General features: G+C 40.9%; 1 protein-coding gene across 2 annotated transcripts in view; it reads right to left on the reverse strand.

Annotated features, from left to right (window-relative positions):
• Window positions 1-21949, reverse strand: part of BMP5 (bone morphogenetic protein 5) — a 155694-nt gene that overhangs the window by 58373 nt on the left and 75372 nt on the right. For both annotated transcript variants that reach the window (XR_003941659.1, XM_030198981.1), the window contains exon 3: window positions 12049-12197. Coding sequence is in view for 1 of the 2 variants with exons in the window: in XM_030198981.1 (XP_030054841.1) it covers window positions 12049-12197 (149 nt within the window). In the remaining variant the exon portion in view is untranslated. The remainder of the gene's footprint in view (window positions 1-12048; window positions 12198-21949) is intronic.

The raw sequence follows: 21949 nt of genomic DNA on the forward strand, positions 1-21949 counted from the left end.
CAAGGAGGAGGGTGAATTGTGGACTGTCACAGTTTTCTGTACTAGGACTGGTGCTTTTCAACATATTTAAAAATGATCTAAAATGGAATGATGAGTGAGGTGATCAAATTTGTAGGTAACACAAAATAATTCAAAGTTGTTAACTCACATGTGGACTATGAGAAATTGTAGGAGGACCTTACAAGACTGGAAGACTGAGTATCCAAACGGTAGATGAAATGCAATGTGGACATGCTAAGTGAAGCACATTGGGAAGAATAATCAAAATCAAAGCTACATGATTCTAGGTTCTACATTAGGCGTTATCACCCAGGAAAACGTTTTAGGTATCATTGTGAATATTACATTGAAAACAAACAATAATAGAGATTATGAGGAGAAAACTAGTGAATAAAACAAAGAATAGTATAATGTTTCAGTATGGCTGCATTAAATGGCCACACCTTGAGTATTGTTTGCAATTCTGGTCACCACATCTGAACAAAAATGTAGCAGAATTAGAAAAGATACAGAGACCAAAATGATTAAAGTATTGGAATGACTTTCATAGAAGGAAAGGCTAAAGAACTTAAGGCTCTTCAACCTGCAGAAGAAATGACTGAGGAGGTTTATGATAAACCTCTAAAAAAACCTAAGTGCACTGGGCAGAGTAAACATGAATCGATCATTTACTCTTTCAGAAAATGCAAAGGCTTGGGGACACACTATGAAGTTATAGCCATACTTTTGAAATAAATAGGAGAGAACATTTTTTTCACTCATCATGTAGTTAAGCTCTGGAACTCAATGCCAGAAGATGTCATAAAAGCAGTTAGAATATCTCGGTTTGAAAAAGACTTGGAAATGTCCATAAACCAAAACCATTATTAAGGTAGACCCAGAGGAAGCCAATGCTTATCCCTGGGAGTAAGTAGCATGGTATCTTGCTACATTTTGCAATTCTGCCAGGTACTATTAGTAGCAGAGTACTGGGCTAGATGAAATTTTGGTCTGATTCAGTAAGGCAATTCTTATGTGATTATAGGGTTATATGTTCTTAAAACAAAAGCCAGCAGCAGTGAGCGTTTTGCTGCCTACCACCAGATTTTCAATGGCAGGCCCTTTCTAGACTTTGGCATTGAATATCAGGGTTTTTTTGAACTGGCTAACATACAGTATAGCTGGCTAAGTCAATATTCAGCCCTTGACCTCATAAGCCAAACTGCTTAAAGATAGGACTGCTATGTGGCCTTATTTAAGCAGTTTATTTATGTGATAAGGGGCTGAATATCAGCACTTAACCTGACTCTGCCCCCGGAATGCCCAAAAATGAGCCACTTTTAAATTCAGCATTAACTGGTTATTTTCAGCAAAGATAACTGGTTAAGTGCCGCTGAAAATGACTGGATAACAAATGAGTGATTTAACCAGTTGGAGGCCAGTTAAATCCTTCTGAATATCAGCTGGAAGACTTTTTGGTACTACACCAAGATTTTAGTAATTATTCATCTGTGTATGGTAAACACACCCACTGTGGGGTATACATCTTTTTGATCTAGAGTTTCTTGGGATGCCTGATACAGGCATGAAACTGAAACACAGTCATTGTTGGATCTTTTAAAATCAGTTCTTTCCATAAAGGACTTTCAGCTACTCTGCTGTAGTTTAATTGGCACCTTTGCTCTGTTTTGTTTTGGCTTTTTTTTGCTTTTTTTTCTGTTCAATTACAACAAATAAAATCAAAATAAAAATTAATAAAATAGGTAATAGTTAAAATATATCATATTACAGTAAAATTAATGATCCTAGCTACATATTATACCCCTGTTCCTATTTAATTAGACTTTTATCCGCCTGTGAGTCTGGGCTCATTGGGCAGCAAGTGTTCTCCAGTGTGATGAGTCAGCTGCAACTGTTTGAATCGCCTCCCAATTGGTACCAAGGTACTGAAGTTCTTTGACTGAGGTATTGTAGGTTTTTTGGTCTCTCTCTTTCCTCTCTCTTCTGTTAGAGTCCATTACATCATGGAGACCCTTCTGTTCTTCACATTATTTAACTATACTCCTGCCTCTTCCATCTTGTCCTGTACCTTCTTTTTTAAGAAGGCAGCAAAAATATGCTTAAATAGTAAATCTTCACAAATTTCCTACATTTAAATCAATCTGTTTCACTGTGAACCTCCAGGGGAAGGGAATTCCAGATATATGGCTCGAAGTGATAAAGGCTTGTTTTACTTCAGCCAGCACAAAACCTGTTATCAACAGCTGAGCTCGGGATCATAGGGACCCTTTTTACTAAAGTGAGGTAGGGATTTGCACTTACTTGCCAAACCTTAAGTACAAAACCTAAGGTGTAAGTCCAACACCTGTACAATAAATGCAGGTACGTGCACAGCATCTGCCCGCACACAGGGAGGAATCCATCTTTATGAGGCTGTATTACATGCCCCAGCAGATAATGTGAATGAACCTGCACTAGCTGCTGTTGCATGTAATGCTGCTCCCAGCAAGTGTCAAAAATGGTAGCAGGTGAGCCTATCACGATTCCCACCACCACCATTACACCCCCATCTGATTCCCCTGGTACCATACCATTCCATTCACCACAATTTCCAACACAGCACATGCATCCCCACCAACATCTTTGTGGCATTGGGTAAGTCATTTAACGCTTGTTTGCCTCAGGTACAAATTTAGATTCTAAGGCCTCTGGGGAAAAGGAAATAACTGGTCTTGAACAACCATGGAAAATCATGAGCTAAACAAATAAATCTGTACACCCCAAAGATTTGATCTTCCCCAACATCAGAAATCCCCCCAAATATCTGATCCCCAACATCAGAATCCTGTCCAAAATCAACCCCTCCAGTAGAATCCCCTGAACATCTGATCCCAAATATCAGAATTCCCCTGAATGTTCAATCGTCCCAACTTATGCGCACAACTTACAGAATTCTATAAGTGTGGTGTCTAAATGTATGTCCTGCCCATGCCCCACCCATATGCACACCCCCTTTGCAGCGGCACACTAAGGGCCTGTTTTACTAAGCTGCGGTAAAGGGGGCCCTGTGCTAGCTACAGCGCATGTTTTTGCCTATGATGGGGGCAGAATTACTGCCGGCACCTGCGTTGGTCTGATGGTAGTTCCAGTTTGTCTCGCAGCAAACCTTTAGTAGAAGGGCCCCTAACGCACTTATGCACTAATTTATAGAATAGCATCTAAATGCAGTTAGGTGCCTAATTGCCATTTACCCCATTTGGGCACTTAACTTCCACTTGAGTGCCTAAAATTGGGTGCCTAATTTGTGGTGCACTATGTAGAATTAGGGAGTTTATGCATAATAACATTTATACCTACTCTGGAGCAGATAGAGGTGTCAGGAACCATTGTTTATACCACATCCTGTATTATCTATCAAAACCAAGAGGATTAATAGCATGAGTACCTGTGCTGTTGAGATATTGGGACAGTGACACAGTCACAGTACCAGAGGAGGCACATATGTGAGTTGTATGAAGGAAGGAAGGAAGGAAGGAAGAAAGGAAGAACATAGTCCTGATAACAAGTTGGAATCAACATTCCCTACTAAGGCTAAGAGGGTAACCATGGAGCAGAATTCTATAGAGTATAAATGATGTATGATTCACATAACAAGGACAGAACTTACCCTGCAATCGTCTATCTATGTGCTCATCATCCTTGAAATTCTGGTCAAGGACTAAGTATGACAGGATAAAAGATTCATGGCAAAACTGCTTACTTGACCATCATATCCAAAATGCATCTATAATGCCACTTGTAAAGTGAGGTAATGCAAGTACTTATGGTTATAAGATGCTGTCACGAAACACCTAGCCACTCTCCTGGGGCTAATCCTGCAGTCACTTAAAGGGTCTATCCCCAGCACAGCTCAGGTCCACCTGCACCTGGGCATGTGCTCTACACTAGCACCCCCCCCCCCTCCCACCGACTGGGTCCCAACCGACTCTGGGCAAGTCTCCCACTCTGAAGTTAACCCGATGATTTCTAGCTTACTGGGGCCACACTCCCAGTGGTCTCACAGTTCCTAGAAAGCACTCACAGGCCCAGTGCACAAACCAACAGGATTCATAGGCAGTCCAGGCAAGCAGAGTCAGTAAACTAAAAAAGATTTATTGTCATGAAAAATATTGAAAAGTGAGCTATAAAAACAGATGGAAAATAACTGGCAAATAGCAGGTAACTGAATAAGGATCAATTTTAAAACTATCTAAACATTTTATCACTACCTGGGAAGTACAGGAAATATAGCTGCTTACAAGTTACAGAATATAGTTGCTCACAGGCTTTCAGTAAAGAGGTCTTTCTCTCTCTGCTTCCAAAATGAGACTGGAGAAAAATTCAGTATTTCCAGACTGAATTTGAGCTCTTTGGCCAATCAGAGCCCAGAACAACATTTTTTTAAAGTAGCTGGCCACATCATTGCAGGTTGTTTCCTCTCTGTGTTAAACTAAAGAAGGAATAGTTATTTCTCTATTACAGCTTTAAACAAACAACATGCACCACTTGCTGGCCAAACTAGAGAAATACACTTCATGAAATATTCTTATAATTCACGTTGGAAATCCCACTATTTCATCACAGATGCCCTTTCCTTTTCTTTAGATGGTATTAGGGAAACATAGATGCCATCTACAGAGTGAGACAAAAAAAAAGTAACCCCCCCTAGAGTTTTTAGCTGTTTTCTCAGCAACCACTTGGAATTTCAACATGAAATTTTACAACTTTATTTGTTGTTGCTATCTACATTTATGTGCTGAGTGGTGAAGTTACAGCCTTTTTAGCGTTACCATGCAGCAATTTTCGTGTTCAATATTGTTTGCACAGTAAAACAACCAATATTTGAAAAAAAAAAAAAAAAACCTGGGGTACCAGCTTACTGTTAATGACATCACAGTGATGTAAACTGTTGTCTGGGGAGCAATGTTGGAGGCCTATCACAAGCTCCACCCAAAGCTGCAAATAATTGCTGAACTCAAGGAAGTGCTGCAGATGAACTGGGAGAACCTGCCACAGGGTCCGATTCACAGAACTGTTAAGAACTTCCCAAAGCGACTGACGGTTTGTGTTAAAGCTGGGGATGGACAATTTGAGCATCCACACGTGTATAAAACCAGATTTCAGAAAGCCAATATTTAATAACTAAAGTGACTGTGAAAATCTGACAGATTCCCCACTGTCTACAAACAGGAGGAACCTCTACATTTACAGTACAAGGGTAAAAGAGTAGAGTCTGGCAAACTCTCCTGAGCAGTGCTGGTTTGTCTGCATTTTCTCTGTAGCTGATTGCCTTGTTGCTTTGTTTGTTTGTTTTTTTCATTTATTTTTCTGAATCATATTGTAACCCCTAAGGCAGGTGTTTCTCAACACCGAAACACGGACCGTGCCAGATCCTTTGTGTCCAAGCAGCGAATAAAGCACCTCTTATAGAACCATCTTCTGTGTTGGATTGTCCTTCAGCCAGCCTCAGCGCTTTTACCCTTCCACTGTTGCCATTGTGCTAATGCCAACACAGCCCATTCAAAGTGAATGGGCTATGATAGCATTAGCGCATCACAGCAGCCAGTGCAGCTTTGTAAACAGGGGGGATTGTTAATTGTATGATGTTATTTTACTGTTTTAGCTTGAATATTTTTAAAGCACAAAAACCTCTAGGTAGTAATGATAAAATGTAAGTAACATCAACATTCAGGTACACAATAGTTCCTGTGAAAATGGCCAAAACTCAAGGGGTTATTTTTTCTTGCCTCACCCTGCATAGCACCCATCACTTATGGCAGGTCAGTGGTCATAGAATGTACATTTGGGCTCTTCTCTTCTGAGCATATCAAATTTTTTTGCTGTTTTCATAACTTGTAGTATATGTCCAAAATGTCTTAAGAATTAAGACTGGCAATTCTATCTACTACAATCACTGTATTTTGAAAAGATCCTCAGGAAAGAAATTGGTTAAAGCAGCAGGCTGACAATCAGGGAAGCCTGGTTCAAATCCCACTCTGGCTCCTTGTTATCTTGAGCAAGTCACTAAGGAGCCCATTTAGAAAGACGTGAAGGCACCTACATGTGTCCAACGCACATCAGTTTGGATCTACCATCCGGCTACCACGTGCGCCAGGTGATAATTCCATTTTTTTACATGAGTCTGATATGCGTGTCTGAAAATAGTTTTTATTTTCTGCCACATGTCTTGCTCAGTTAGCGCTGCGTGGCACAAAATAAAAAATATTTTCAGACACGAGTATCAGATACATGTAAAAAATGGAATTACGGACAATTACCACCAGGTTAACGCTTGAGAACTTACCACTAAATCAGTGAGTAGCGGTAAGGTCTCAGGCCTAAAATGGACGCGAGCCAATTTTTATTTTGCCGCACGTCCATTTTCGACCTCCCCCCCAAAAAAGGCCTTTTTTACAGGTACGCTGTAAAATGGACCTGCGCGTCCAAAACACAAGCCTACACTAGTGCAGGCCATTTTTTGACGCACCTTAGTAAAAGGACCCCTAAACCTTGTTCCTCAGGTACAAACTTAAATTTGAAGCCTGCTGGAGATAGGAAAATACCTACTATACGTGAATGCAGCTACACTTCAGGTACAGCTGAAAAGGTGTAAGCTAAATCCAATATCCCTCTCCCTTACCACAAACACCAAGTTGTCTGTTTCAGGGATCCTCTAGTAGTTTTTGGTCTCTGGGAGTCTTGAAACCAGAATTGCACACAGTATTCAAGGTGTAGTCACATCATGAAGGCACTATAGCATTCTCATTTTGTTTTCCATTCTTTTCCTAACATGCTATTTGCTTTCTTAGCAGCCGCTGCACACTGAGCAGATGGTTTCAATTACACCTAGATCGTTTTCCTGGGCAGTGATTCCTAATGTGGAACCTTGCATCACGTAGCTATAGTCTGGGTTCCTCTTTCCCACATACATCACTCTGCACTTGCTCACATTAATGTCATCTGCCATTTGGATGCCCAGTTCCCCAGTCTCGTAAGGTCCGTTTATAATTTTCATAATCCTCTTGCGATTTAACAACTTTGAATAACTTTGTGTCATCAGCAAATTTAATTTCCTCATTAGTTATTCCCATATCTAGATAATTTATAAATAAGTTAAAAAGCAGCGGTCTCAGCACAGATCTCTGGAGAACCCCAATATCTACCCTGCTGAATTGAAAATACTATTTAATTTAGCTATTTATTTGTTTACATGGATATACTGTTTATTATTGAATTCTAGTGTACAGTTTAAACATAGATAGCAAATAAAACACAATATTAAACAACATTCAACATAAGGCACACATTATGGACACAAAAACACACATTCAATAAGATAAACAATTAAAATGTATTTTAAAGATCATAGGGGTAAAATTCAGCCTGCAATGTTTTTTTTTTTAATGTTGGTAGCTGTGAGCAGAATTAGCCCCAGATATTCAGTGGCAAGCCATGTCCAGACACCAGCACTGAATATTTTTTAAGTGGAGGAAGCCACTGGAGAACATGCAGGTCTCAGCTGATATTCAGTCAAGGCCCACATAACTTCTCTTTAGTTTCATTGACATAATCCCCTGTCCCCCCCCCCCCCCCCCCCCCCGATGCAGACTGCTGCCCCTCCCCCAGTAAATGGCATTCATAACACCCCATCCCCCCAGAATGGCCTCTGTCTAGATAAGCCCCCCCAGGCTTTCCTTTGTACCCTGGTGGTCCAGTTGGGGTGATGGGGGCAGGATCTAAGCCCACTCGCTCCTTTTTCTTGAGGCTGCCAGTAGAAAATGGCTGACACAGTTTCTTGTGACAGCCTTGCAAAACTAGTGTAACTGATCCTTTAAAAATTAAAGTTAGTGTCCTTATTTAGCAGTAGTATCATGAGGGCTTAGGTGGTGTGATTCTGAAAGAGGCAACTGCTGGGACAGAAGCAACTGGGAATCATTTTTGCTCCCCCACCCCCCTCCACTCAACTCCAAGGAAACATATAAAAGAGTACTAGCGGGACTCTTAGATGGGTGATATTGGTGGCACTAACACTACAAACATTTTAGGGTAGATGGGTACAGGTGACATTAGTATTTCTTTCTGAAAAGGATTGGTGATTGAGGAGATCTAGGGGTGGAAATTTGGGGACTATCTTTTGGGGACTTTGAGGCCCCCCCCTTCCACCTTTGCTTGTTGTGGTCAGGAACATAAGATATTATAAGTTGCAGCAATAGAAAAAATACATTCGCTCTGGGATCCATTAACCTGTGATATTCAGGCACCACAGACAGTGAATCACGCAGTACATTTTCCCATAGTAAAATAACACAGACACACTATTTTATATCATGGGTTAATAAAAAGGCTCCTTGGTGTCCTAATTCTTGATTAGTCCTCAAGCTCTATCTGCCGTATGAATCATTTTCTAGACCTCAGAATCATCTGCCAAAAGACAAATCTTATTGATTCCTTCTGCAATATCATTTAGGAAAATATTAAACAGAACTGGGTTCCGTATTTATCTCTGAGGCAGTCTACTAATAACTTCAATCTGCTCCTTGTGAGCTTCATTTAACATTACCCTCTCTTTCCTCTCAGGCAGCGTAAGCAGTAGGCCATCATGGCGATGGCCCAGACAAACTCAGTAACTATGGAGCTAGCAGAATATGTGCAGATGGCGCTTTGTTTTGCACCCTGCCTCCACCAAAGAGGTGTTCTGCTGCCCCGGCTATCATTCAACTAATGCCACCCAAGTTTACCAAAACAGGACTGACACCTTGTCAGTATGGGTTATTTCTGAACTTATTATGTGTAACAATCAAAAGATTTCATAAAATATTAGGGATGGACACCCAAAAAATTTGCAGGTTTGTTATGAGTGCGCACTTTTTTTTAAAGAGCATACATTATTTGCATATACTGGGGAATTCTGTATAGGTCACCCAACGTTAGGCACAGGGATGATCTGCACTAAGCGTGAATTCTATAAACTCTGTGCCATGTGAAATGGCCTTTACAGATACTAGCTTAGTATGCATTTCCTGCCAGATTCTCTGTGTCGCGCCTTAATTTCCATGTGGATATCGAAGCATGTTCTATAACAATGTGCATAACTTAATTGGCTAATTAGCTAATTAGCGCTGTCAATTGGATGTTAGCAAGCAAATAGCACTAATTTTCATTAATTATGATTTACACACAGAACTCACTAAGCGTATTCTGTAACGTGGTGAGCGTATATTCTAAGTCACATGGAGGGGCACAATCGAAAGGGATGCCCACGTTTTCCTGCGGATGTCCTCGCAAGAAGGCTCCAGCAAGGGGCGGGGAAACCCGTATTATCGAAACAAGATGGGCGGCCATTTTCATTTCGATAATACGGTCGGGGACGCCCAAATCGCGAAATTTAGGTCGACCTTAGAGATGGTCGTTCTTAGAGATGGTCGTCCCTGATTTTTGGCGATAATGGAAACCGAGGACGCCCATCTCAGAAACAACCAAATCCAAGCCATTTGGTTGTGGGAGGAGCCAGCATTCGTAGTGCACTGGTCCCCCCTGACATGCCAGGACACCAACCGGGCACACTAGGGGCACTGCAGTGGACTTCACAAATTGCTCTCAGGTACATAGCTCCCTAACCTTCAGCCAGATGCACTAACTGAACGGAAAAAGCCCTTCCCTTACCGATCCCTTAGCGATTCAGAAAGGAACGGGCATGCATGAAGGAAATCGCATGCAAATGAGCTGCTCGCTGTTAGCTCATTTGCACACAGTTTCCTTCCTAAGGAGGGGAAGCCAGTGCAGAGCAGCCAAGTGTTATGCACACTCAGAACCTTACTGCTCCATAAATATTACACTGGGCAGACCCTAATACACCAATATACCACCCATATGGAAAATGCAGACTGTCAACAATATGAAACAAGGGATCATAATATCACAATTTTCATGTAGAGCCACAAACCACCCTTTTAGGGTGGATAGTGTTCACAATGAGTTCCTTTTATTAACGACCATATGTAGATCCTTCAAGATGTAGTGTGTCATGATTTAGGCTCTGCACCCTTTCTGATGTTTTGGTGCCACCTCAGTAAGGCCAACACACAATCTGTCCACTGCAAAACACTATACACAAACTTCTGCAAAAACACACTCATAACCTTACCAAACCATAACAGCACTAATTCCAAGGACAGGACGAGCTACAACCTTATGGCAACACTATAATAATGGAGTGGAGGAGTGGCCTAGTGGTTAGGGTGGTGGACTTTGGTCCTGGGGAACTGAGGAAGTTCGATTCCCACTTAAGGCACACGCAGCTCCTTGTGACTCAGGGCAAGTCACTTAACCCTCCATTGCCTCATGTAAGCTTGCATTGAGCCTGCCATGAGTGGGAAAGCGCGGGGTACAAATGTAACAAAAAAAAAACACCAGGTCACAACCTAGAGAAACAAAAAAACAAAAAGGGCTGCAAATACTACACGCTAGCAGAATACTACATCTTGATCATACATGAAAAACACAAGACACAACAGATATGAAGGCAAAATACTGAACTGGAAAGTTACTTCAAGAAGTCAGACTCAGCATACAGCAATACTAGAAAAATTGAAACTATACGGGGCACCTATGAAAGATTAGCTTGAGTTATCTGAAGCAAGGCCCATTTTATTCCTATGGGCCCTGCTGCAGATAACTCGAGCTAATCTTTAATAAAATACCGCCATAGATTGTAGAAACATCCATGCCTCGCCCATGGCTACACACCCTTTTCAGATATGCGATTTAGAATTTAGGCGCATGTTAAGAATACGCTTAGCGAGTTGTGCGCATAAGTCTCAATTAATGACAATGCAGATAATTGCTTGTTAACATCCAATTAACAGTGCTGATTAAGTAGTTAATTCAGTTATGCACATTGTTATAGAATATGCTTTAATTTCTGCACAGAAATAAAGGCGCAATATATAGAATCACAGGGCAAATGATTAACACAACTACTTAACAGGCCCCTTAATTTGCACTGAAAACATTCTTAGCACTTAGGGGCATTTCTACTACTGGGCTCCTCAACTTAGGCATCCTGAAGCTGTGTAGCAGACATGTATTCTAGATGCCCGGGATCTATTATAGAACACTAGATTAATCTGGTATCACCCATATTTAGACCAGTCATAGAGGTAGCTTGCCTAAATGAAACAGGAATACACATATCTTACAGTATTATGTTACATATGTCAGTAGTAGCCCCGCCCATATCCCACTCATTCTCCACACGTGTTTATGCCCCCTTGCAAATGCATGCTATATAAGTTATGCAGGTATTTGCAGAATAGCGCTTAGGTGCCCTGCTGACACTTTCACAGGTATGTGTACATGTATGAGTGTAAGTGCTAGCATTTCAGAAATGTTATGCATGCAAGGGTTGCATGGAGGAGTGGTCTAGTGGTTAGGGTGGTGGACTCTGGCGAACTGAGTTCGATTCCCACTTCAGGCACAGCTCCTTGTGACTCTGGGCAAGTCACAACCCTCCATTGCCCCAGGTACAAATAAGTACCTGTATATGTAAGCCGCATTGAGCCTGCCATGAGTGGGAAAGCGCGGGGTACAAATGTAACTAAAATAAATAAATAAAAATAAATGAGGCTGCCTACATTACAGAGTTGACCTTTTAGTGGTTCTCTGCAGTCACTTCTTTATTGTTTTGATGTTGGGGTATAGGATTCCAGTGGTAAAAGATTTGGACAGAGATTCAGCCTAAGAAAGAAGTCCATGTCAGCTATGAGAATGCTATTAATATGTGTAATTGGAACCTGAGGCATCTGCCTTTTCCCAAATCCCCAGACGCATAGCAGTCAGATAACACTTTGAAGATATCATTCAGTATTATGAAATACAGGTATATTTCTATACGAAATCCTATCCATTAGTAAATAGCATGCACACAAGAAAAAACATAAATCTTGAATTTTTTGAACTATACAGTAAATATTATTGCAACTGGTTGAGTATAGTATGCTACATCTTTATCTCATAGAAGATGCTACTTACCATCCCCTGTTTCAGCACAAAGTTGGAGGCCTAAATTGTTCTGTGGATTAATCACCCAGTGATTGCTGGTCACAGTGATATCAAATACAAGCCAGCCCACATCAAATGCTCGAATTTTTCGTGTGTCTAGTGTGAACAGATCTGCATCCCTAATTTGAAAAGAAGACAAAGAATAATTTAATGAGAGATGAAAATCTACTTTTTCTTCTGCTTGACACAAGATAATAATACCACATTGTACTATGCTACAGTACTAATACAAATAACATAAGAAAGGAAAATAGACCTTGATATACTGCCTTTCTGAGGTTTTTGCAACTACATTCAAGGTGGTTTACATATATTCAGGTACTTATTTTGTACCGGGGGCAATGGAGGGTTAAGTGACTTGCTTATGAACCTCAATATGTATATGCTGAAAGAGAGGAGGGAGAGAGGGAATATGATACAGATGTTTAAATATCTCAGGGGCATTAATGTACAGGAAGTGAGCCTTTTTCAAATGAAGGCAAACTCTGGAAGGAGGGGGCATACAATGACGGTAAGAGGAAATAGGCTTAGGAGGAATCTAAGAAAGTATTCGTTCATGGAAAAGGTGGTGGAAGCGTGGAATGGCCTCCCGGTGGAGGTCGTGGAGACGAGGACTGTTTCAGAATTTAAGAAAGCCTGCGACAGGCACATGGGATCCCTTAGGAATAGGAAGAGTTAGTGGTTACAAAGGAGGGCCAAACTGGATGGGCCATTTAGCCTTTATCTGCCATCATGTTTCTAAGTTTCTAACTAGGGAGTCCTTTTACTAAGATGTGGTGAGTGCTAGCATGTGCTTACTGCAGCTTAAAAGGGCTTACCATGGGACACGCTTAGGTGTCCTTTATTAATGTTTTGCTTTGTGTGTGCAAACCATGCACTAAAAATATTTTTTATTACAGAAGGGACATGTCTGGGTCTGGGGGAGGAGAGTAGGCATTTCTCCGCTAATCAGTTACCACAGCTACATTAGTTACATTACCATGTGCTAACTGATGCCCTTACTGCCTACGAAATAGGTAATTGCTCACGTGCTAATATTTTTTAATGACAACATTAGTGAATGGCCATTGATAGAAGAAGTTGAAAATCAGCCATTTTACTGCTGTGGTAAAAATGGTCTTAGCTCACGAGCAAAACACGCATAAGGGCACCCTATGGCCACTTTATACCACACTTGGGTAAAAGGACCCCTAGGTCTCTGCATAAAATGTGACCTATGCCAAAATAATACAAGTCAGTGAGAAAATAACATCTCTTAACAGTAGCCCACATTGATAATTATGCTCCCCAAGTGGGTAAACAGCTTTTCAAAAATGTACTCATTGGGGATACATTTGCAGCAGCAGTCTGCCTATTTATTTAAACCCCACAACATTTTTTAAAATGTGTATATTCAGAGCACCTATACACATACCCTTGGGTTCTATATAGGGCACCCAGATTTGCACACTCAAATTAAGGGGTCTTTTACTAATCCGTGGTAGCATTTTTAGCTCATGGTAGAAATTAGCTGGCTGGTAGAGACAGTCAGCTGATTTCTATCTCAAGCTAAAAACACTACTTAGACTTAGTAAAAGACCCCGCTAATTGAATAATGAACACTGAGCCATCAATGATTGGGTGCTAATAATTGGAGTAGCCTAGTGGTTAGAGCACCAGTCTTGCTATCCAGAGGTGGCCAGTTCAAATCCCACTGCTGCTCCTTGTGACCTTGGGCAAGTCACTTAACCCTCCATTTCTCAGGTACAAAATTAGATTGTGAGCCCTCCATGGACAAAGACATACCCAGTGTAAGGTGAGTGTAACTCACCTTGAGCTACTACTGAAAAAGGTGTGAGCAAAATCCAAATAAATAAATAAGTTATTGAAATGTATTGGCACCCATTATAATTTGCATACTATTCTATAGGGCAGGGTGTATATTTGAAAAGTGGGCATGTCAGAGAAATTCCAAAACGTTGCACCCGTACTTATAGACTATGGGGTCAGCATGCCCAACTTGGGCACCAGCATTTACATCATCTTTCAGCAGGTGTAAGTCTGGCGCCCAAAGTCTGGGTGCAGGAATTGGCACTACGCACGATTCTATAAAGGGCATGCAATTTTTATAGAATTGTGTTTAGCGCCAATCTTTTCTAGTGCCCATTTTGGAGTGTGATTTATAGAATTTCCAGCATAATCAGTAGGGTCGGGCTGCTCATTTTATCCACATGTATATTCTAAAATAGACATGTATATTCTAAAATAGCTACTCCTGCTGTACATGCCAGCAAATACATGTGCACTCCTACAGGTATTTTAGAAACAGTACTACTACTATTACTACTACTTATCATTTCTATAGAACTACTAGACGTACGCAGCACTGTACACTTGAACATGAAGAGACAGTCCCTGCTCGACAGAGCTTACAATCTAATTAGGACACACAAACAGGACAAACAAGAGATAAGGGAATATTAAAGTGAGGATGATAAAATAAGGGTTCTGAACAAGTGAATAAAGGTTAGGAGTTAAAAGCAGCATCAAAAAGGTGGGCTTTTAGCTTAGATTTGAAGACAGCCAGAGATGGAGCTCTGCATCGGTAGAGACTTTTCTAAAATTCCACTGGAACTGGACATATCCTGACCTGGATGTCTTAGTTCTACTACTACTACTTAGCCCCAGCACATGCCATTTCCTGCACTAGGGAAAATCGGCCTATATTTTTTTAGCATGGTACTAACCCAGCGGTAATTGGGTAGCACCACGCATACCTGGTTACTGCTGGGTTAGTGTGGGAGCCCTTACCGCCACCTCAATGGGTGGTGACAAGTGCTCCCCCTCACATGGCCACACGGTAAGAGCAATCTTACTGCATGGCCATGGCTATTTTCAGCCTTTTTTACCTGCTGCAGTAAAAAGGACCTCAGCACACGGCAAAAACAGTCCCCGCAGCTAGCACAGGGCCCTTTTTACCACAGCTTGGTAAAAGGAATCCTAAGTTCTGTGAAATGTGACTTTATGGATCATAAACTTAGTAGTAAAATTTCTACATAAAAGTAAGATGTTAAGATTCTGTAGCTTTGCAGTGTTTTAATGGAGTTTAATGGAAACACAGAAATAATATTTCATGTCGCCTTATTGTATTTTTGGCAAATACAGCAACTTTTCTCACTTTACCGAGTCCCCACAGTACCTTCCATTACCTACTAGGCTACTCCTAGTGGGTAATGGGAAGTAGTTAAACAATAATGAGAAATGAAGCACTCCTCAACTTACAAAACTATAAAAGCCAAATGTGCCCTCAATGACCCAGCTTCACCCCAAGCTTCATTTGAGAAAGAAGGTTTTAATTCCTATAAGCTATTTTAAAAATATATAATTTTACATTAATAAAAAGGTACCACCTTTTATACATTTTTTTTTTAATTTTAATGCACTAAAATGGTAATCAGTGCATGGCATTTGTAACAGCATGCAATATTTACCATTTAATGAAGGGGTTCTTTTACTAAAGGTTAGCCCATGTTATCTACCACAGGACTCATTTTATTCCTATAGGCCCTGCTGCAGAAAACATGCACTAATCTTGAGTACAAGACCCTGTAAGTGAATTAGCAACTGTTTTTTCCTACTTTGCAAATAAAATTCTGATTCCCCTTCCCTCTCTCCCATCCCTCGGAACATCACTAGCTTCTGCTCATCACAGCTGCCCCATCAAAATGTCTGCCACAGCATCTAATGGCAATCTTGCAGTACTTCAGAAGGGAGGGAAGGAGGGCAGAGGGATCAGAAGAGGGCCTGCTGATGGTTCAGCAGTGGAAGGACGGGTGATCAGAACACTTCAGGCTGGTACTCCTAAGTTATGCAGGTTCAAGCTAATATTCAATGCCAGCCCTCACACAGCTAAGCAGGCGTAATTAGGACTTTTTTGTGCGCCTGCTTAGCTATATGGGTATCTGCATAACTGCTGGTTTCCCCTGACTCTACTCTATAATGCCCCTATGAGGCCCAATTCAAAATGGCCAGTTAGTGCAGATAATCAGTGACACTGCCCAGTTAAGTGCCATTATATATTGACAGATAGCTGGCCTTATGTGATTAAAATAGGCAGGAGCCGCTCCTGCCCACTTAAATCACTTTGAATATCATCCCATGTATTGCTAAAAGCTAATTATTGGCTGGTGAAGATGCTCTAATCTATATCAAAGTCCCGCTCTCAGTCTTTGATCATATAATGTAAACAAAATCTCCAACCCCTCCGCCCCCCTCCAACCCCTCATTACCTAGTATCCCTGGCAGCTAATAAAGTCAGGAGTTAGGAGTTATCCCAAGTTGGTTCTATTCAGGTGGCTCAGGCTTGAAAAATGTCACAGATGGGACAACGATGTGGCTTTACACACTGTGGGCCAAATTCTATAAATGGTGCCTTAAAAATCAGCGCCTAAAATCTATATGCTTAGCATGAAACTGTGCCTAAAGTTAGGTGTAGTTTATAGAACGTGCTCATGCACCATTCTTTCAACTAAAATTTAGGTGCAACCATTTAGGCCACCTAAAACCAGGCCTAAATACCTGTGCCTAACTTAGGTGCAGATCGTGTGTATTCCATAATAGTGTGCATAGTTTTTTGAAATGCCCATGACCTGCCCATGGCCATGCTCCCTTTTCAGCTGCATGCATTAGAATTTACATGCACCACCTTATAGAATATGCCTAGAAAGTTGTGCGCATGAGTTCTAATTAAAGCCTATTAATGTCACTAATTGGTTGTTAAGTATCTATTGCTGTTGATTGGCTTGTTAATCAATTAAATTGTGCATGCAGTTTGGCAGTGCAGCCAAATTAATGTGCACAACTTATGGCACCATTTATAAAATTTAGGGGTCTTTTATACTATGACTTTCTGTGCTGCTGTTTCTCTCTGACTTGCTTGGCTTGAAAAAGGTCAACCATAAGCCACTAGCATTAGTATGTTTTAATGTATGTATTTGGTATAGTCTCATTGTACTACATATAGGACTTGTTTGGCAGTCTGACCTCTAGTGTTAGTACCATAGTACTACTATTAGAGACTTGCAGATTCCATTATTCAAGTAATGACATCATGGAAGGCATTGGACCCCCCACTACCCACTACCCACAGGTGGAGTGTTTAGGTCTTGGCTTGGATGAAAGGCTCAAGGGGTGAAGTTTTGGTTCAGGAGTAGGGCTCTGATTTAAATTTAAGGATCAAGGAACAATAGGTGAGAGATCAGTCCAGAGTGTATTCTTATATTATATTAAGAATTGAGAATCATAGGGGAGAAGGAGGGGAGGGATTCACATATTTTACTAAGCTTAGAGATTGTGAGGTAGAAGAATTGCTTCTGGGAGAGATATTCATACATTTGTTTAAAGATTGGAAGCACCAGGAGTTAAGGACATCCATCTAAGATGTGTCCCATTGTTTAAAAGGATTAGGGATGGGGGCACTTTTTTTTTTTAAACTTTGTCTGTTTGGCCCTTTAAAACATAATGGGCCTTGTCTGCAGCAATAAAAAAAAAAAAAATCACTGTGGGTAAGTGATACATCTCCTACTGTGAAATATGTACAAAAGTGTTATTTTACTGTGGGTTAATAAATAGGGGGCTACGTTTATAACCAAAAGTAACAAAAGGTGAAGGAATATATCCAACATCAAGAGGAATGTCACTGGAATTTGAACCCTGGATTTTACCATAGCTTCCACCCCACTGATTTAACCACATGGCTACTCCTCTACTCCTAATAGCATATGCTAACATGAAATTATGCATGCTAAAAGAGAAAACGATATTTCATGTAAGCAGTCTATAAACAGCATTAAAATGAAATTAACAGGGAGGAAATGCAGAAACAAAACTCCTCCCCCCACACACCCATACTCCTAAAGCAGTGGTTCTTATCCCAGTCTTTGGGGCACACCTAACCAGTCAGGTTTTCAGGATATCCACAGTGAATATGAATGAGAGAAAATTGCATGCACCTCATTAAATGGATGCAAATCTTTCTCATGCATATTCATTGTAGGTATCCTCAAAACATGACTGGTTAGGTGTGTCCCCAAGTACTAGGTGGAGAACCCCTGCAAAGCATAGGAGCATTCTTATGGATTGTCTTGAATTGAATTGCTGATGACACAAAGTTATTCAAAGTCTTTAACTCGCGACAGGATTGTGAAAAATTACAAGAGGACCTTACGAGACTGGGAGCCTGGGCGGCTAGATGGCAGATGGCGTTTAATGTGAGCAAGTGTAAGGTGATGCATGTGGGAAAAAAGAACCCGAATTATAGCTACATCATGCAAGGTTCCACGTTAGGAGTTACGGACCAAGAAAGGGATCTGGGTGTCGTCGTTGATAACACGCTGAAACCTTCTGCTCAGTGTGCTGCTGCGGCTAGGAAAGCAAATAGAATGTTGGGTATTATTAGGAAAGGTATGGAAAACAGGTGTGAGGATGTTATAATGCCGTTGTATCACTCCATGGTACGACCGCACCTTGAGTATTGTGTTCAATTCTGGTCGCCGCATCTCAAGAAAGATATAGTAGAATTGGAAAAGGTGCAGCGAAGGGCGACTAAAATGATAACGGGGATGGGACAACTTCCCTATGAAGAAAGACTAAGGAGGCTAGGGCTATTCAGTTTGGAGAAGAGACGGCTGAGGGGAGACATGATAGAGGTATATAAAATGAGTGGAGTGGAACAGGTGGATGTGAAGCGTCTGTTCACACTTTCCAAAAATACTAGGACTAGGGGGCATGCGATTAAACTACAGTGTAGTAAATTTAAAACAAATCTGAGAAAATGTTTCTTCACCCAACGTGTAATTAAACTCTGGAATTCATTGCCGGAAAATGTGGTGAAGGCGGTTAGCTTAGCAGAGTTTAAAAAGGGGTTGGACGGTTTCCTAAAGGACAAGTCCATAAACCACTACTAAACGGACTTGGAAAAATCCAAAATCCCAGGAATAACATGTATAGAATGTTTGTACGTTTGGGAAGCTTGCCAGGTGCCCTTGGCCTGGATTGGCCGCTGTCGTGGACAAGATGCTGGGCTCAATGGACCCTTGGTCTTTTCCCAGTATGGCATTACTTATGTACTTAATTATACAATTATTTTGTATTGTGGAAAAGCTAGACTGGCAAACCAAATGCCTTTTTCACCAAGGCCTTTTAATAACAATAACATTTATCTGATAACATTATTGAGAACACACCAGTGAAACTATGGTCATAGCTTTTGTAGGAACAATAAATAATGTTTATGAACTGTAACATAGACGGCAGTTTTGGTAACACTAGGTATTCTTATCCTAATAAAGTTACATTGATACAGGCATAAGTTACATCAGCACATGTTTTATACCAGAAGAGTAACTGAAGTGCCCCATTATAAAAAAAAAAGGTTTTATAAATGATGAATCTTTTTCAGATTGTCTTTTTAAAAAGACTTCTAGATGTTGCATGAAGCAATGTGGAAAGCATGAATTATGCTATTCCTTAGAGCTTTTGCTACATTTGACCCATTACCTCAACTACAAAAGCCCACCACTAAATTCAGTAGTTATAGGCCCTTTGAGAGACATGCTCATTGCTTCTCTAAACGATTTCTGCATGATGAATCTTGCCAAAAGAGAAGACAGATTAAAATGGCAGGGTTGTAAAAAGAAATGGATTTTCCTTTCTGTGTGATGCTGATGCTGGTTGTGAAAAATCACTCAATTAACTGTGACAGGTATTGCTGTAAGTTGCACCTAGGCTCATCCACTTACAAGTTGTAAAATGAACTAATACACTTATCTTTTAATTAAATACTTTTGATACATCCTCTAAAGGTATTTGAATGATGTTTACAGTAAACAAAATATTTCATAAGGGGACATTTTGGCTCCCTAACCAATACTTTAACAACTATCAAAACAGTGGCGTAGCCAGACTGCCAATTTTGGATGGGCCTGAACCCAAAGTGGGTGGGCACAAAATTTTCTCTCTACCCCCCTCCCCCAGCAAAATTTAGTCACGCTAATCAGATGCATTTGTCACACAGGGTAAAGTGCTGCTTTTCAGTGCATCAGATTTCAGAAAATTTATTTAGTAGCCTAACACCCTTTTCAGTGAGCTTTCAGAAGCCAAAACCTCCTGCCTCAGGTCAGTATAATGCTGTTACGGTATCCTCGCCTGACCTAAGGAAGGAAGTATTGGTCTCTGAAACTTCATTAACACAGGTACCATATTACTTTATCCTAAATTAAAAATAAAATTATTTTCTTTACCTTTCTTGTATGGCCATTTACTTTTTCTCATTGTGTCGCTCCCAGTCTCTAGATTCTGCTTTCCTTCATTTTCGCTTAACTCTTCTGCCACGGTTTCCTGGCCATTTCTCATTTTTCTCTCCTTTTTCTTTGCTTTCTTCAATATTTTTCTGCCTCTCTCTCTCTGTCCTGATTTAATTCATTCTTACTATCCATTCTTTAATTTCCTTCATCTACTTATGGCTTTTCATCTTTTTCTCACCCTTGTTCTCCCCATGCCCCTTCCTCTTATTCTCCAGTCTTTCACTACTCCCGCAGACGGGAGGAGCCTGCGAGCCAGCAGCCAATGCCTCAGCAGCCCATGCCTTAAGGCTGCCGAGACAGTGCCTGCCGGTGCCGCGCTTTTTTTTTTTTTTTTAAACATTTCTCGTCCTTAGCGCCGTTAGCGCTTCTTCTTTTTTTGTAGCGCCGGCACTGCTGCTCAACAGGAAAAGCAGCAGTGGCCGGCAATGGGTGCTGGCGCTGGCGCTGGGCGGGCCTGGGCTGAAATTGGGTGGGCCTGGGCCCACCCAGGCCCACCCGTAGCTACGCCCCTGTATCAAAAGGCACAATTTCTCGCTGCTTATTGTAGGTTCAAGAGCTAATCCATTTGTGTTCTGTTATTACTTCAGAGTACCAGGAAGGACAAAGTATCTTTTATACAAGTTGAAATGACACCATTAAAAGTTTAGGTTTTGGACAGAAGAGAGAGATTTTTTCCAGATTATCTTTACTACTGGCAGTGCACAGGCTATTGGAAAGGAACAGTAGCCGTTCTCTTCATAAGTGCAAACAATAATTTCAGGAAAATATATTATGTAATGTTTGGACTTAGAGTTTCTGATCTTGATTTTCAAAGACATTGAACAGATAAAGGGATTTGTAATCTAGCCGGCCAATATTCAGCTGGCAGCGGTCAACATTTTCATGTCGAGGGCATTATTCAAATGTACATGCTTTGTTATAGAACTTGAGGGAATGTGCCTATGTTTAGGTGCAGGTATTTACACCAGGTTTCAGTGGCAGAAATAGCCGCTCCTAAATGTAGACACGTTCCCTGGTCCTATGAGCTTTTCGATACACCGCGCCTAACTTTAAGCAGTTTATATAGAATAGTGCTAGGCACTTGAACTGGATGCGTCTAGAATTTAGACGTCATTTACAGAATCTGGCCCTAAGTGTACACTTACCACAAAGGGCTAGATTCTATATATGGTGTCTGAATAATCATTGCAGAATAAATTTCCACCTACACATATTTTATGAGCAGCGCCTAGATTTAGGTGTGGTGTATAAAATACACTTAGTTGCTATCCAGGTGCCTAGAACTACTCGCATCCATTTACACCAAGGGAAATGTGACATAAATACCGCCGCATAGATATAGGCGCAGAGGGGCATATTCTGTAACAGTGTGTGTAAATTTTGGAACACCTACAAAATGCCCATTTCCCTGCCCATAACCATGCCCCTTTTGGCTCTGCACACTAGAATTTAGGCACTGTGCATTACAGAATACACTTAGCAAGTTATGCACATAAATTCCAATTATTGCCAATTAGCGCTCATTATTA

Source organism: Microcaecilia unicolor, chromosome 3, assembly GCF_901765095.1.
Source record: "Microcaecilia unicolor chromosome 3, aMicUni1.1, whole genome shotgun sequence".
Taxonomy (NCBI): Eukaryota; Metazoa; Chordata; class Amphibia; order Gymnophiona; family Siphonopidae; genus Microcaecilia; species Microcaecilia unicolor.